The sequence below is a fragment of the Fringilla coelebs genome, assembly GCF_963513975.1.
Source record: "Fringilla coelebs genome assembly, chromosome: 3".
NCBI lineage: Eukaryota > Metazoa > Chordata > Aves > Passeriformes > Fringillidae > Fringilla > Fringilla coelebs.
This window is the reverse complement of record NC_140030.1, coordinates 6340786-6358329: the sequence shown is the minus strand read 5'-3', so window position 1 is coordinate 6358329 and position 17544 is coordinate 6340786. Positions and strand designations below refer to the sequence as shown.

The following is a 17544-nucleotide window of genomic DNA, read 5'->3' as shown; positions in this document are numbered from 1 at the left end:
CTGCCAAGCAGAGGGTCAGACCTATAGCACAGGTAAGTGCACAAGCTGAATTGTGCACACTGATCCTTCCTAGAAGCCATCACATGCCTCTTGTCATAAGCAGAAAATCTGTTCACTCCAAACCCAGCTTAGACTATTCACAGTAATGCCAGCTGCATGGTCAGACCCTCTGTGGCACCTGAGCCAGGGGCAGGAGCTTCTTGATGTGGTGGGGCAGCCTGGGACATCCTGACAAGTGTGGTGTGATCTGGCTCCAGCAGCAGGAGAGTAAAACATCTGTCCCCAGAGCATCTCCACCCCTGGTGGGGAAGGACAGGGAGTCACCCCTCTTCCCTCCAGCCTGGCTTCTTTCAGCCAAAGGGGTCATAAAACAGCTGTAACTGTGATATGGCTTCTCCTGAGTCTGTGGTCCTTCTGACCTGTTCCATGCCTGAAGGCTTCACCCTGTGCCCAGAAAAGTTCCTGGCAAGGCTGCTCTTGAGTTTGCCAGAGCAAGTTTAAAAATCTGTTTGAATGCTCTTGTATTGATGGAAAGTTTCCTGTGACAGGGATCTTGGATCAGACTCTAATTTGGGACCAACATTATGCTTTATGATTTTTGAACAGATTTTCAAGGTGCCATGGAAATATATAGGTAAAAATATAAATATGTGTGTGATGTCTGTGTATCAACTTGCCATTACATTTTTTATTCTTTCTCTTTAGTTGAAGAATTTCCATTTTCCACTACAAACCCCACATCGGTCCAAGGCCCAGAACAAGCCACAATTTGCCCTGTGGTGTGACAATACCAAGTTTTCTGTCATACAACCCGGAAGGACTAGAAAGAGCTTTTGAAATTGTTTTAGAGAAAAGGACTTGCTTAGTGATGGAACATGTCAGGATGAATATTCTTCTAGTGGAGTCCCTGTCCCTGGCAGAGAGGTTGGAAATAGATGACTTTTAAGGTCCCTTACAACCCAGGCCATTCCATTATTCCATGCTGATTCCATGATTCTTTAATTTTGGCCTTTTGAAGCACAAAAAAAAAAAAAAAAAAGCTATTTCAGAATGTTTTAAACAAGTTTTTATTACTCCCCCTGAGCTGAATAATGTTGGGCTCATAGTAGCTAAAGTGCTTGGCAGCTTTACAAAACCAGCCCTAATATAAAAAATACCTACTCTTTAAAACATATGTAAAATAGCTTTTCTGCAACATTTGTGGCACATAAAGTACCAAATACATGTTGGTGAGTGTGATATAAAGCTTTTATTGCCATTCATTTGGGATGACCCACATAACTCACTCATGATATGCTAATAAAACTGTTCACTCTGTCTCCTTATAAAAACGCACATTTAAAGATCACCAAACTGTGGTGTAGCTTTGTGCTAACTTCTCAAGAAGTGCTGCAAGTTGCATTTACCACCTGTCCCAAATTGCATTATCTGCTTTCTGCCCAATAATCAAAGTCTAAAATGCCCAGGAACAGCAGTTTGCAAAATAAGTTTTCTTGAGAAATAACTTTTTTGAAAGTTCTCAAAATGGTGCTGGCTGGAGGCCCAGAGCCATCAATTTTCTGTCTGGTACCAGTGACAGCTTTAAGGACCAATATCTTCCGACCTGCCAAAACTGAGAACTGAAATGTTATGTCATGAAAAGAAAGAGGTTTTCAGTTTTCTAAAATGACAGCACACCATCACCTTAATCTGAGAGATCTGTACCTTATAAGGGAATATTTCTGAGCTTTCCATCTTCTAATGCCTTGCTAATTGAGGAACAAAGATTTCCTGGTGGAAATGTGAAAAACATTATTTAAAAACAACAAAAAAGGAACATCTTCTGTAAGTCCAGATGTGATCAGACTGCAGGCTCTCCAAGGCAGGGATTTTATATGCCTGGTTAACAGTCTTAGATGCAGCCATTTTGGAAATAGTAAATATTTGCATTAAATTTACTAACAGACAAAATTTTCTGACGTGTCTGTGCTGAAGCAACTTTGAAGACGTAGCATACCATAGGGAGTAAGAGAGAGAAAAAAAAGAAAGAGTATATATGTATTTATATAATGTAAATTTATTGAACATGCTGAAGTCAACAAGGTTAATGACATGATGAAATTAAGGCACTGTCTCAAGCTTTTGCTGAGTCAGGGCCTGTATGCATGGCCAGGCCTAGAGTAAAACACTTGCAGTGGGAGCAGTAGTTGGCAGACACTCTCCTTTAAGAGGGAATTATTTCCCCTGTGTGTTGGAATATTCCTCCAAGTGCTGCTGGCTTTGCTGGGATGCTTTGTTCTGTTTCCCAGCTCCCATGCTCGCACACAGGAGCAGTAGCACAGCTGGAAATGGATTAGAGCAATCTGGCAGCAGCAGTCCTGGGAGGAATTAAGCGCCTTGCTGCTGGAATGGGAGGCCTAAATTGCATTATTATTTAGAATTGAGTTTTAACTTCATTGCTCTATGGTTTTGTCCTGGTGGATAGCTCCCTTTGTTGTGATAGACTTGGTGTATCTGAAGTGTGCTCCCCACAGCAAAGACTTAGATGAAGTTATGGCCTTGCTCAGTTCAGTGTCCAAATCTTATATAACCAAATATTTGGGGTTAAACACCCAGCTGGTCTTGATGTCCTGACAGGATTGTTCACAGGTTCACATTTAGCCGTTGCAAGCTATCACATGGTAGATAGCCCAGTGACTGGCTCCTGGAAGTCAGTTTGCAAAACTGTTGTTGACTTCAAAGGGAAAAGAATTGGCTCAGGTTCTGTTTTTTTCCTAAACAGATTTTTAAAGATTTTTTTCAATTATTATTTTTTTAATGCATGAAAATGTTCTTCATAAAATAACAGGGAAAAGAAGAACAAGATGTAAATGAAAATCAATGTTGCTAAATTTCTTTATTAGATATATCTTAAGTCATTGGCTTTCAGCTTGAAAGCACTGCTAGAAATGGGGTGACAAAGTGGGAATTAGAGAAATAATTCTTGTAAAAATATCCTGGTTTTTGTGATTGCAGAAAAAGGTAAGCCGAATTTCATGGACTTTGAGGCCAGAAGAATCTTTGTGTTATTAACTATTATCTCCTACAAATAACATCCCAATGAGTTTTGCCCATTGAGCAAACATGTTAATGTTCCATCCTTAGAAGGATTTGGTTTGGTTGAGCAGAAACTGAAGTCTTCTTGGTGCACTGATGTCTTTGGTCTTTGAGGGTTTTTTCCAGTCCTTGAGCACTGTCTTACTGTTTACCTTTGACCTCTTGCTGGAATTCCCAGTGCCTTCTTCCTTTTTTTAATTTGGCACACCAGAACTGGGAAAAATGTTTTTAATACTTGCCACAACAGCTCAGTTGCAACAGAGGCAATGTGACCTCCCTACTAATTCTTGGATTGTTTTCATACATCCAAACTTAATAATAACTGATTTTGCTTCTGCTCCTTTCAGGGAGGTTGAGGCATAATCACGATGATCCCCAAGTCATTTCAAGGGGCTTGAAACAAAAAAATCTCAAAAGCAGAGAAACAATGGGAAAGAATTAAGATGTGACTCATTTGTAAATCTCATCATCTCATGGCTTTTTGTGTCTCAGTAAAAATTTTTGAGCACAAAACTTCTGGAAAATCGAACACAGAAAATTCTGGAAATACAAAATAAATCTATTTGAGACTGAGATTTTTGCAAGTGAACAAAGGGATTTGGGAACTTAATAGCTTTAAAATTTCATCCTCAGGTGCTGCTAGCTAGGCATTGCTTTGTCTCCTTCTCATGTGTCTTCACCGATGCTGGAATTAAATAACATAGTTGAAAACAGTGGAATGCAACTGGGATTATCCTGGTGTAAACAGAAGCAGACTTTGTTCTTCTGCATGCCTGGAATTTGAAGAAATTAGTATTAAAGATTCAAACACCAACAGCCTGTACAGGAACAAATTTCTTCACTTAAGTCTTGGAACACAAGGGGTCCCCAGAGCACTGCTGCTAAAGCCCAGCTGCACTCACTACCAGAATCTCACTTTTCTCTTACTTGAACGCAGACACGTGAAATTAGTTTTCCTTTGTTAGTCCCAGAACAGTCTTTTTTGCTCTTCAGTAGTAAAACAAAAGTTTAAACTCTGAGTGAACATACTTAAAAATCGAGATAGTGGTAGGATAACCTCATACTATTATTTTTTTTTTTTTTTCCAAATTCCTGATGCAAATCAGCTGCTGCTTGTCTGCACTTGCTTTAGGGACACCTGCACAAGACTAACATGGCAGAGGTCAGGATTAGGCCCTTGGGGACGTGCCCTAGAAATGATTCTTGTCACTTACGTGCCGCTACAGGGTCATGATTTGTGAAACGCAAGTTCGGTGCTGTTCTTCCTGGGGCACTTGTAGGCCAGTAGTTTTACATTCACTTGCTTCCTGCCCTCAGGGTCACTGGGACTCCAAAGAGACTTGAGAATGAAGCTTTCCTTTGGTGTCATTTGAACACCTGGGTTTTCTTCTTAAAAAACAGCATTTGAAGGTGCTCTGACAGCATTCTTCATGATAACGTTACAAGAATTCCATTTATTTCTTGCCTCCAATGTAACAATGGATAAGAAAAGGGAGGGAGGAAACCTGAGTTTTCAGTAAAAAAATAGAAACAAGTCAAAACAATCTTTCTAGATGCTTGAATAACATGTCTAACTTACTATTTAGGGTGTTATTGATTCAGCTGCTTCACTAGGTTTAATCTGGGAGTAGGACAGATGGTATCACAAAAATAGAAAGATGCCAAGATGCCCCTTCTTTTTGTTTATCATGTCTAACCTGGAACATATTTCCACAGCTGGTGCATTACTGCTTTACTAATGTAAAGTTTGTGGCCAAATAATATTTTAATTTTTATATTGGATATAGGACATGGCAGGGCAAATCATTTAAATTATCTTTACAAGGCCATATAGAAAACTTGAGAAGAGACTCAGGTCTCCTAAATCCAGGTAACCTCTTAATCCTTGGATCATTGCTCTCTGACTTAAGAAAAGGTAGCTGGGAATTGAGCTTCCAGTCTTTCTCCTTCCTTCTATGGAGGTTTTGAGTCTGTCAAAATATCCCAAACTTTTTTGGGTGAAGCTCTCATCCATCCATCCATCCATCCATCCATCCATCCATCCATCCATCCATCCATCCATCCATCCACCACCCATCCACATCATTAGTCTGTAGATGGGGTGAGAAGGGAAGAGAGACGATAAGAGTGGGATCATCTCACCTAAATCTGTCTAAAAGTTATATATTAATCATTCAAAAGTCCTGGTTTATTTCTGATCAGTGGAGAGAGGTAGTTCTAAAGGGCATTTTGATTTTTTCTTAAAATATGAGTCTAAAGTTGGGAGAATTTCCTTTTGAGGTGCCTTTCTCTTATTACTAAGGGATACTTGAACAATTAAGCCAGACTAATTACCTAACAATTGGAAGTCAGGCAAGGGAAATCTTACCCATAAGCAAATCAACAGATTTTTGATGTGTCCAGGTTTCTGAGGGTTCTTGGGGTATCCCTCAGCTATGTCAGCTCCATGTTCCTCTGAGTTCTGGATGAAGAGCTGCTGGTGCTTAGCACTTCCATTTCTCTCACTGCACATGCACAGAACATCATATATGTGCCTACATGTATGGAAAATGTGTCCCTGTTTATGCCTGACTCAGACCATGTCTGAAAGGTGATTTGTGACCAGAGTTGTGTGGCTGTTTCCATATGTGCCCCATCTTTTTGTGACTCACTCCATTCCTGGTGTTTGCTCACCCCAGCACTGACTGGGAGTAAAAAAAACCTTTTCAAGTCCCAGCTCTGACTTGTCTGGAAGATGAACATGAGCTCCTGTCCCCTAAAACAACCCCAAACCAGGAAAAAGTGGATTTGAGGAGTAAGAGACACTAATTTATTTCTCTTCTGTGTGCACAAGGTATTTGTTGATTCATTAAGTGGTCAGAGACAGATCACGGCTTTTTCACAAGGCTGTGTGGGCATTCACCTTTATTGTGGGAACATGCACAAGTCTCTTTTCCAGTGAATATTGAATTATTTATCTGGAGTGGAGCATCTTTAATAGGAGAGCTGAATCACTCCAGAAACTCCCTTTGGCCCAGACTTAGGCATCTAAATGCCTTGGATGCATGGGAGCACACAACCTTCACCCTCCTCTGCATTTCCAATGGCTCTCTCAGTGACCTCCCACTCGTTTGCTGCTCAGAGCTGGGGATTTTATGAGGCAGAAACATGTCTGGAAAGGATGCTGCAGTGCTCAAATGGGCAATGTATTTACCCTGTGGGGAGTAAACCCTAGTATTTAAGTGACTTTAAAAAAAATTGGAGGTATTATCCTAGATCACTTGGGTGAACTGTGAAATTATATTCAAAGGGTAGGATTCATCTCGCCTGACTTCACCTCCCTGAAAGTGAGGTGTCTAGTCTGAGCTAGTCCTTTAGGTTTCATCTGTAATTCACGCAGCAAGAAGGGCATGTGTGCAGTGAGTCACCCTGGTCTGAATCAGGTGTCTCAGGCAGTTGGATGGAATTACCCTCTGGGGATGCTCAGTCCCTCTGAGCAGAGAGGGAACCTACAGAACCAGCTTAGACAAGGCACCCAACTCTTAAATGGCTGAACAGAAGAAGTCAAGGCAGCACTCAGATCTCGAGGGTTTTATTGAAATCACAGGGGGGAATGTAAACTGTTCAATATGGAGTACAGAGTCACGTGTATTGCAGTCACAGCTCCTCCTTGGAGAAGAACTAATCTATACAGATTAAAGTTACAATACTCTGTTAAGCCAGCCTGGAAAAAAACAAAACAAAAAAAAAGGGCAGGATGGAGAAAAAAGAGAGTGAAAATATGAATCCTTGGTTTTTAATCAGACTGTCAGACTAGTGGAATGATATTATTTTCTTACCTTAAATTGCTGTTTCTTAGCTTGTTCCTTTCTCCTACCAGAAAACAGTATTGGGTCTCATATAATATCAAACTGAATCTGGAAGTGATCAGGAAAGGTGGTTTGTTTTTTTAAAGGAAAAATAAATCTCAGATGGTTTGATTGAGACTGTGAATATTTATGTACTGTTCCCCCTTTTCCCTCATTGGTATTTCACCAAGCTCATTTGCGTGTGTTACAGGATAAATCTTACAGGAGGGCAATGGAAGAAAGCAGTAAAAAGGGAAAACATCAATCAGTGATCCAGGGTAGCAGCAGGAATTGTTCATTTTTGTACATGGATCATGGTTTGTTGTACTTGCCTGGGCTTGACAATTAAGAACCTTGCAGTTGTGCCGAGATCAGCCTCAGGTAGTTTCAGATGTTGTCTACAAAAGACAAGATGTTGCTGGGCTTCAGTCGCTTTGAAGCCTTGTTGTCACAGGGATAATCACTTAGAAAGAAGGCCACACATATTTGTCCTTGACTTGGAGAAAACGTTTTGTGACAAAAGGTTTATTTAATAAAAATGCCATGGGTGGTGTGAGTAACCTGATTTATTGGCAAATGTGGGTGGAATTTTGTGAATAATAACTTGCTTTGGAAAGTAAAAGTATTTTCTCTAAAACTGTTTGAGACAGAAGGTTATTCTCCTTTTAATTTGGAAATGATATGTTAATTTTGAAGATTGCCACCATTTAAAAAATGATGCAAAAATTATTGGATGTCTAGGCAAGACTTACTTAACCAACTATCCCCAAACATGACTTTTTTGTTTTTGTGTTTGTTTAGAATTCTTGCAATTTTTTTTTCTTTAAGTTTGTTTAAAAAACTAACTATTTTTGCTCTCTTTTCACATAAATCAAATAGTTCTTATGTTCAGTTTGCTTAAAAATCTATTGTTCTTAGTACTCTGATTGTGCCTGCTATGCTTTGAATCTTTTTCCATAATAACTATCAAGTGAAATCCTTATCCTGCAAGAGGTTCCACACAAGCGCATAAAAAAGTAGACATCTCACCACATTTTAGCTATTTTAAATTTAGGTAGCCAGTCTGCCTGTGAGAGAGAGTGAGAGAGATAGAGAAAGTGAGATTGAGGCTTCTCTGGTGGTAATTCAGCTTTTCCGAGGCTACTATTTTAAAATGGAATGATTTGCCTTCCAGTGGCTCGTTCAGGCCACAGAGATTGGTGTTTATGTGCTTTGTCTGCTTTGCTATTTCTCCTTGTCCCAACATTAAACAAGGAAGGAAATATTTGGAGTTCAAGGAAAGGGAAAAAGAGTCCTCGCCTGACCTCTGCAAATGCTGTGGGTGTGGGCAGTCTGAATCAGTTTTACTTTTTCCAATCCGTTTTTCTTTTACTACTTTCGAGTTACTTTCCATTTTGCTTCAGCCTTATTTGACCCACAGAAAACAGGGATGGAAACGACCGCTGACGTTGGAAGTTTTATGGCTGGTATTATTTTGGGGTCAGATTAACTGATTAAAATAGTCTCTTTTGGCTTTAAAAGCTTCTGGAGGAATCCTAATCCCACTGAAGTCAACAGCAAAACTTCCATGAGCTTCAGGATGGCCAAAATTTCACCCTTAGTACCTATTCATGTATCTTTGTCATCTGGCCCTCTCCTTGACTTGCAGGATTGCTCCATGCATTACATTTTCCAAAGTTTTGCTCAGATGTAGTATAAGTACTTCAAGGCACAAGGGTTTCTCTCCATCCCCTGGAAATAGTTGCACAGGCTAATAGTTTAAGGAAGTTTTTGCTTGAAGAGTTGAGTTACAGAGCCAAAGTCTGTTCTTGGTTGAACTGGAGTAAATATGGAATAGCTTGTTGACAATGCAGTTACTCCTCTTTTATGTCAGCGTAACTGAGAGCACAGTTTTGCCCATTATTAACTTTTGTTACATTATTTGTATTTCTGTGCATGTCAGAATTTGTTAATCTCATTGTTCAACATCAAGTAACCTTCTGCTGAAAACAGAACGTCAATGTGAATTAGGTATCATCAGCTAAATTGAACCTCACCCTGTGCATTTGACAGATGGTAATACATTCATTAAGTGTTCTGTGGTTGCTTTGAGGTTGGAAAGTGCTATTTTTCTGGCTTCTAACTCAGAATTCTTAAGTAAAGTTGTTTAAAATCCTAGTTTTGAAGGGAGAAGAAAAATCACAAAAAGCTCATGAGGGTTTTTTAACTAATATTATTGTTTATTATTGGTGGGATGACCGGGCAGGATTGTCATTGCTAGAAGTTGTCTTTGGCTACATAAGTAGCCCAAAATGAAGTAGAGAAGGCTGAGAGAGATGGTTCCACCATGGATTTTGTCTATACATGGGTAGAATTTCTTGGAATTCGAGATTATATTAAATATATCCCAGTGAAGGCAATATGATGCTGGTGCCTTTGTGCTTGGTGATTCCACTGTCCAGAAAAATGGTTTCCCGGAGTTCAGACATTTCAGCTGTTGCATGGATAAGCTGATGACAGGGCTCCTCTCTCAGAGCTGATCACATTTGGGATCTCTAAGTTCCTATTGAAAGTCTGCAGGGTGGGGAAGCAGTTGGAGGTAGAAATTTCAAAAGCAGCTCAGAGCCACATACTCAGGCCTGGCTCTACTTGGTGTTGTAATGTTGAATCCTCCACCCTGACATTACCAAGACAATGCAAGGGTGTGATTCTACACTTCAGGAGAAGTTCTCCCCACAGCTCATTTGGGGGTCACCAAAACCAAGTGTAGAAGAGAAAATTCCACTGAACAGAGAGGAAACTCTCAACGTGTTTAGTTCAAACCTATTCTTTTAATTTTACTCACTTCAGGGAAGATTAATCCCACCCATTAGCTGTTATCAGCAAAGCTATTTAGTTCTTTAATGATGTTTCCCAGAGGACAAGTTGCCAAGGGAATTAGGTGCTTAGCCACTTCTGAAATTCACTGTGGGTGGTACTCTCACAAATGGGGATTAGTAACTTTTTAGATCTTCAATTCTTTTTAAATGTCTTCATCCAGTCTAGTGCTGACTGGTGCTCACATGGCCCCTGCCTTGGTGAGTGCATCCTCTCCCCTATGTTCTCAGTGGAGACAATGTAGAGAGTCACCCAGCTTTTCATGAAATAGCCATAGTATGGGAAGTTTGGAATTGAGTTCAAATTTAAGGAATTAATCCAGGCTGAGTTTGATCAGTGATGTGAACCCAGACAGTTCTTTCCTCAGGAAGAGTTCCAGAACATTCAGAGCTGTAGGCTATTCTGAAGAGGTCATTTCCTGGTCTCCATTCACAACTTTTCACCTTTCACATAATGCATAACTATCTACCAGGCAAGAGAGAAAATTAGATTCTTTTACACATTCTCCTACTTTGAGTGGGGATTTCCCTGAGTATCTTCGCAAGGAACATAAGACTCCAAATCCTACAGATAGATCTGAGTGTGTTAGGGCACCTAGAAAGTAGGATTTGCAATGTGGATATTTGAATATGGATTTCAAAAAATGCCTTGGAAATCATCAACAGGCTTTAAAAAACTGACCCTGTGCACCTAAAATCCACTTGATGTGGCAATGTTTTAATTCTCTTAGTTTTTCAATTTTTTTTCACTATTTAATTGGAAGGAGAGCAGTTCTCTCTTATTCACTATTTTCCTATTTTCCAGACTGTTCTGAAAACTTTACTAGGATCTAAGATCTAATTTACTATGAAGAGTTTTGATTAAAAAAATGGGGTCATTGATGTCACAAGTAGTTGTTCAGTTCTTGCCTGTCAGGATAGAAGATGGTCCTGACTGTGGTGATTTCAATGTGAGGTGTCAGCATCCTGTGGGCTCCAGAAGAGCCTGTGAATTAGGTCACAGATGTATTGAGCCCTGAACATACACACTTATTTCTGGCCTAAAGCTGCTGTATGCAAGAGCCAACCATGAATTCAGACAGTTGTTTTTCTTGCTGTCACAAACAGGCTGCACTCCAGGCATTGTTTTTGGGACATCCATGACGCACTTTGATAGAGCAATAAGAGCAAAAAACAAGCCCAAAACCTAATAAGTTCCAGAAGAGTTACATAAACACACTTCACCTGCTGCTGGTGTCCCTGTGCACACACCTGACTGACCCCATGGGCTAGCACAAAGCATCAAACATCCTCCTGACTCTGGAATATTGCTCAGATGACTTGGAGAACCAACAATCCTACTGGGTGAAGGGAATACTGGGAAGTGGTCAGTGTTCAGCCAGTTCTCTAAAACCCGGACGAACAAAACTGAATGAAATCGCAGTAATTTGAGTCCACTGTCTCTACATGAGCATGTTGTAAGAGGACACAGTCTGAGGCTGACCAAGAGAAGCAGAACTGTCTATTCAACAGATGGTACAGGTCAAACCAAAAAGAGATTGCTAAATCCTTTGAGTGCTGCCACACTCCACAGTTCCTACCCTCCCGTGGAAGCTGCGAGGCAGGACAGCTGCAGGCGATTAAAGGCACTACTGCCAGCATCTGACAGCAGAATGTCAGTGTCAAAATTCAATTTGAATTGATTAAATGAAGGATGGCAACACTTTTGTTTTATGCATGGCAGCACTTCAGTCGCTTTAGATGCTCTGCTTTCAGAAATAAAATTCCTTCCCTCCCTGCTATGTTTGTGGGGGTGTTTTCAGTTGGATTGCAGTCATTTCTCCAGTCAATCAATTAAGCCAGGGTTTGCCACTGTGTCTCAGAGTCAGCCACAAAAGAGCTGGTATGGTTCCCTGGTGCTGGGCCAAGAGACTTCAGTGGGAGCGAGGCATCAAGTGGCTTAATCTGACTTCCACTGCTGGCACAGGTTTAATGGATGTTAGGGCAGCAGGGAAATCATGTTCTGTGGTGTTCAGCTCCTGCTCTCTCAGTGGCCCTGGACAAGCTGCCTTTCTCCCTGTGCCAAAAGCACAGGGGCAGCTGATGGCAGAGCTTGTGGAGTTACCTGTGTCAGCAAGGCTCTCTGTGAAGGGTGATTGCTGCAGCCCTTTTGAGTGCCTCTTGTGGTCCATAAATACATTTAGGACCGTAGAATTGTAGAAGGTTTGGGTTGGAAAAGACCTTAAAAACCATCTAGTTGCAAACCCCCTGCCTTGGACACCTCCTACTATCCCAGGCTGCTCCAAGTCCTGTCCACCCTGGCCTTGAACACTGCCAGGGATGGAGCCACAGCTTCTCTGGGTAACCATAAAGAATTTCTTGCATATATTAAACTAAATTTCCTCTCTTTCAGTTTGAGCCCATCAGTTCTTGTACTTATCTCCATAGGCCTTGTAGTGCTATGCCACCTGAGTAACTCTCCCCTAAGTTCAGTGGCAGTAAGTTAGTCAGATATAAGATTTTACAGTATTAGGCCATTAATAATGACTCCAGGCCACATCTGCAGCAAGTATAAATCACTGCAGGTAATTTTCACCCGCTGAAATTCTGGCCTTAAGCCCATGAGTCATGTTGTTATTTTTTCACATTGTAAATTCTTGCTGTTTCTTATTTGTGTTGCTTTAGCACTTTGGGGCACTTGTAGGGGACCAGGACTCCATCATGCTTTTCACCCTTCAGACAGAAACAGAGAAAGACCCTTCCTTGCCCCAAGTGTTTGCAGTTTGAGTAATGCGCAAACCTGCACAGTTATCCAGCTTTTTGTAAATGCAAATTGCACTTGCAATTGCAAGCCAGCTTTTCTATTGTCCTGACAACGAAGCATAAAAACACAAATTCCTTGCCTGGGTGAAAAATTTGCACTCTGCTGTAGAGGTGTAGATGGCATTTGAACATTGGAATTTGTTGGAGCCAGCAGCAATGTGGGACATTTTCTCCAGTAACTGAACTAAAAGGTCTGGAGTCTCCTCTCCATTGTGAGACTATTTGAGATTTCTCAAAAAGAGCGTTTGCATCCAAGTTGAACCAGAGTTGAATGGGAATTTTAACACTGGCTAATATCTCATCTCATTTGTAGCGTATCTTTCAGCTCTATGGAGCTCTGGTTAGCATCTTTGGAATTACTGCTATTGCCTTTAATTACTCTGCAAGGGTGTTGAAAGAAGTAAAATTAAGACTTGATGGAGCTGAAGTAATGCTAGAAAATTCTGCTTCATTGCAGTCCTATGCAGCTGGTTAGAAAAATGAAGGAGCAGTATACAGTTTCAGTTCCTGTGTGATGGCTTTCAACAAACCAGAAGAATATTGTAGACAATATGTGGTTTTTTGGTGTATCATCTTGTCAAGCTGTTTTTTCCCTCTGTGATCTCTTTCACTGCTTTTTGTTGTTTGTCAGGAGAAGACATGGTACAGCAAGGTGCCTGTGTCCCTCTTCCCACTGCAGGATAAGCTTTATCCTCAGGCAGATGTTCTTTGCTGGGCTACTTTTCCATGGGATTGTGTCAGCTTTGGAGCACAAATTAACAACGAATAAATTCTTGGCCTTTTTTCTTGACACTACCATAGCCATTGATAATGAGCATTTATAAACAATTCTTATCCTGCCCTAATCACTTATTCTTTCCTTTTTTTGGGCAAAGCGCTTGAAAGAGGCTTAGTGAAGGCTCTGAAGAAGCTGGATGACTACCTGAGAACTCCCCTGCCAGAGGAGATTGATGCAGACAGCACTGAAGAGGAAAAAGTGTCTAAACGCAAATTTCTGGATGGAGATGACCTGACACTTGCTGACTGCAACCTTCTGCCCAAACTCCACGTTGTCAAGGTAAAAGGTGTCGTGAGATGGTCAAAGAGGCCTTATCTGACATGATGAGCCTTGCTCTGACAGCTGAGTGCCATAGCCAATGTTTTTGTACTCTCTGTATTTCAGCAGAGTTCTTAAGGCCTAGAAGAGCAGTTTGAAGCACAGTTTTGCTCTTCAGTGTTTCCTACAGGTTAAAGAAAGGAACTTTATACTTCATGGGAAAACTGTCCCATCCCTTATTAGTGGTGAAGACAGTACTAAGTTCTAGATGTCTTGTCTCTTTATTTTTACCCTGCTGCAAATAGCAGAAGTCTTTTGTATTAATTAGTTCCTAATGCCCTTAAGAAACATGTCAAAACTTTAGTCAGTTCCCACCCATTTGTAACTTAAGAGCAGCAGTCCGTCTCTTTGGGGAATTTTTATTCCATCTGGTATTTCACACAGAGAAGTTAACAAATCAAAGTCATTGCCAAGGTCTGGGATTTAAGATGTACGATGGTTGCTGGTATAGTGCAAATCATGTACATCATCTTGACTTCTAAATGTTGCATTTATTTAACTTATCAGATGACATGTTGCTTTAGAATAACGCAAGTACCTGGCAGACCTTGGCAAGTGAGTGAGCTAGGAATTAAAGCCAAGTCATGCATCTAATTTGACTCTGTGAGCCAAAACATAAACTGAGCCTGGGAGCTGACTGCACACATGCAAAAAGGAAAAAAAAATTAAGAAAGCACATAAGTCACCAGGTGAGAAATGTGATAATATCCTCACAGGTTTAGTGCTTATTCTGGCTTGTCTTCATTGGCAATGCTGGAGTCAGACAATGCAAAATGAATGTGTGGCCCCTCACTGGTTCTTGTCTCCTAGGGATGAAATGAAAGATGTAAAAAGAGAATGAAATTTTTTCTCAGACAAGCGTAGCCATAGGTTATTGCCTGAAAAACATTTAACAGATAGAAGAAAAGGGTGAATTATTTTTTCATTTGATGGAAGATGTGTGCTGGAAATTTTGAAAATGTTAACTTAAGTTGCCCAGCAGGTTTTATCTTCCCCATAAGTGTGTTAAGCATCATGGAAGGCAAGAATGCTTAATTAAATGCAGTTTAGGACAGGATTTGGACTTGCATATACCAAGTGGATCCTGGTAATAGAAACAAATCACAGTTGTTTCTGAGAACATGACTGTCCTAAGAAATCTGAGATGGAAAACCATGTGCTTTAAAAATAAAGGGGAACTCTGTGGCACATATGTGTGTAATTTATGTCCAGGAACAATTTTATACTGTCAGAAAAATTAGAGATTGGAAGCAGTCATTAAATTAGCTAATCCATCCTTTCCTATCAGATAGTTCACTCTGTCACCACAAGCTTATTCTATATGGTATATTCCTACAGGGAAACTGAAATATCCCAATCCAGCAAGGTACTTAACCAACCAACTAGCTTTAAGTGCAGATTAATCCCATTGACTTCAATGGGACTGTACAGGTGCTTAAAATTAAGTATGCACTTAACTATTTTCCTGAATAAGGGCCTAAGTGTTTTTAGAAATCGAAAATTCGCCTTGATAGACAGTTTCCTAGTCTAACAAGTCTTGAAATAACCATTTTCTCTCTCAGCTTATCCCAATGCTCCTGTTTCTAATATATGCTAAATCACCTTGGTTTCCTAATCATGGTACTCATACCACCCTGCATTTTTCCTTTTCATGAACATGGATCCAACCTTCCAACAGCTGTAGGTGGTTATATCCTCTGACACCATTAACCAGGAAAATATATTACATATATTGAAATATAATACCATATATATATATAAAATAATGTTGAATATAATAATTAATATGAAAATATCTTATAATAATTACTAATGCCTTTTTCTTAAATCTGTCGTGCTCTTGATGATTCAGGCCCTGCTTATGTGGTGTCTCAGCTTTAAGTGATGTACTTAAGACTTGTAAAAAAAAAACCAAAACCCAATATGGTAAAATCAATGAACTTCAAGTACCTTAAAAGTTGAAATTCAGTAACAGTACCCAGGTGGTAGCTTTAGAGTATCCTTAGGCCAAGCAGCAGCCTTGCAAGATAGGGGACAACCAGCAGTCACTTCTAAGGCTTTTCTATGATAAATCCCTCATTCTCCAAACATTCCTCTCATTTGCTATTAATTATATGACAGAAGAGAGCAAGAAGCTCCCTAAGAAGGAGATGCATCCCCTGTGAGATGGTTTTTTTCAGGTGTTTTATCTTTGCTTTAGATTGTTGCAAAGAAATACCGCAACTTCGAGTTCCCGGCGGAGATGACGGGGCTGTGGCGGTACCTGAAGAATGCGTACAGCAGGGATGAGTTCACCAACACCTGTGCAGCAGACAAAGAAATCGAGCAAGCCTATGCAGATGTGGCCAAGAGGCTCAGCAAGTCCTAACTGCCCCCAGCCATGGCTCAGTATCCCCTTTTACAGACTCTGCTCCTTGTTGCCTTAAGATGTACTTTATCGTTATGCTGTCTGGTTGGCATCTTCGTGACTTCACTTGTTCCAGGTGTATTGGGCAGGGATAAATCTGCCTCTCCCCGGAGAAAAGGGAAGGCAGCTGTAGTGGGAGGGGGGCGGGGGGATGAGGGGTGGGGGTGTGGGGGTGGACACCCTTTGAAGTCTAATCCAAGATCTAGCTCAACTAGTATTATTTGCAATCAGTATTGGAAATGAGTCCGCTTGACTAGTTTCTTGTTCTGTGTTGGGGGGTACATCATGATCTGCATCCTTTGGAATTTTAAAAATAGCTGAAATTTCAGGTAAGAGAGTTAGGAACACATAGAACTGGTTCCTCTCTAGATTATTTCAAGGACGCTTTTTCCTTTAGTTCTATTAAGATCCTTGAGGCAAGAACAAAATTTAGGAGAGGGAGAGGGGAAAAATAGGAGTTTGACCCTAAAGCAGAAATGCTCTTAGCAGTTATATTTAAATAAACTCTCTGAATGCATCTTCTGTCTTAGCAGGCCCAGGAGTTTATAGGGTATTTATTTTTAACTTGGCGCAAGAGGGGGAAGCCTGAGTGAATATGTCAGACTTGCAGATGCTACTCTGCATAAAATTTGCATGGTGTTGTTGGATCCGAATGTTTAAAGCAAGAGAGTGAAAGAGCAATTGAGCAGGCAGCCCTTGGAAGAGCAGGCCCTGTGCCAAAATGCCCAGTGGATCTGCTGGTTGGTAGAGACAGACAGACACAGCAATAACAGGGGCAGCAGATTGACTCCAGCACCCACAGAGGGAATTGGCACAGCAAAGCAAACCACGCAGGATATTGTCGTCTTGACTGTATGGTTGCCAGTTCCTCTGTAATTGCTATCTTGGGAAACTTGGATCGGCAGTGGGGAGCTGTCACTGCACACGGATTCCAGGCAGGGGAAGCGCTTTGGGCTCCAGATGGGTCACTTGCAAGTGCTCAGCATCTCACCCCAGGAGCAGTTTGCTGTGAGAGCCTCAGAGAGGGCAGGCTGGCACAGTGGCAGGCATGTATCCAGCCAGGAATTCAGCAAGTGTGCTAGCAGAAATCCGTGCATGGTGCCACAATCCCACTCATCCAGGCCTTACCCATCCAGGTTCCACAATTCTGAATTACGCATTTTTTTCCTAAAAGAGATTATTTTGCTCTGTCTGCAGTGCCTGCCTGGCACATCTGCTTTACACTGGTGATTATTTGCACGCTTCTTCAGCAGATTCAGAATGACAGCTCTTTCACTTGAAACTCATGTGTTCCAGTGCATACAGGAGAGCACATGGTTCGTGTGTTTCAGTTTGTGGAGGGATTTATTGCTGTTTTAAAAGATAAAATAAAGCTGAGCTGTAACCTCATGTGGCTCCCCTTCTGATCAGAGCTGCTAAAGCTGCACTGATTTGAGGGGAACCCCAAGCTAGTGAGCTGTGACCAAGGGGAACCTCACAGCA

At 41.0% G+C, this 17544-nt stretch overlaps 1 protein-coding gene across 2 annotated transcripts in view; it reads left to right on the top strand.

The window, feature by feature from the left end:
- Positions 1–16148, top strand: part of CLIC5 (chloride intracellular channel 5) — a gene marked incomplete at its 5' end in the record, with an annotated part of 68387 nt that extends 52239 nt beyond the window's left edge. For both annotated transcript variants that reach the window (XM_084202707.1, XM_084202708.1), the window contains 2 exons: positions 13435–13616; positions 15856–16148. In XM_084202707.1, the coding sequence (XP_084058833.1) occupies positions 13435–13616; positions 15856–16023 (350 nt within the window). In that variant the 3' untranslated portion in view covers positions 16024–16148. The remainder of the gene's footprint in view (positions 1–13434; positions 13617–15855) is intronic.
- Positions 16149–17544: the final 1396 nt, after the last annotated feature.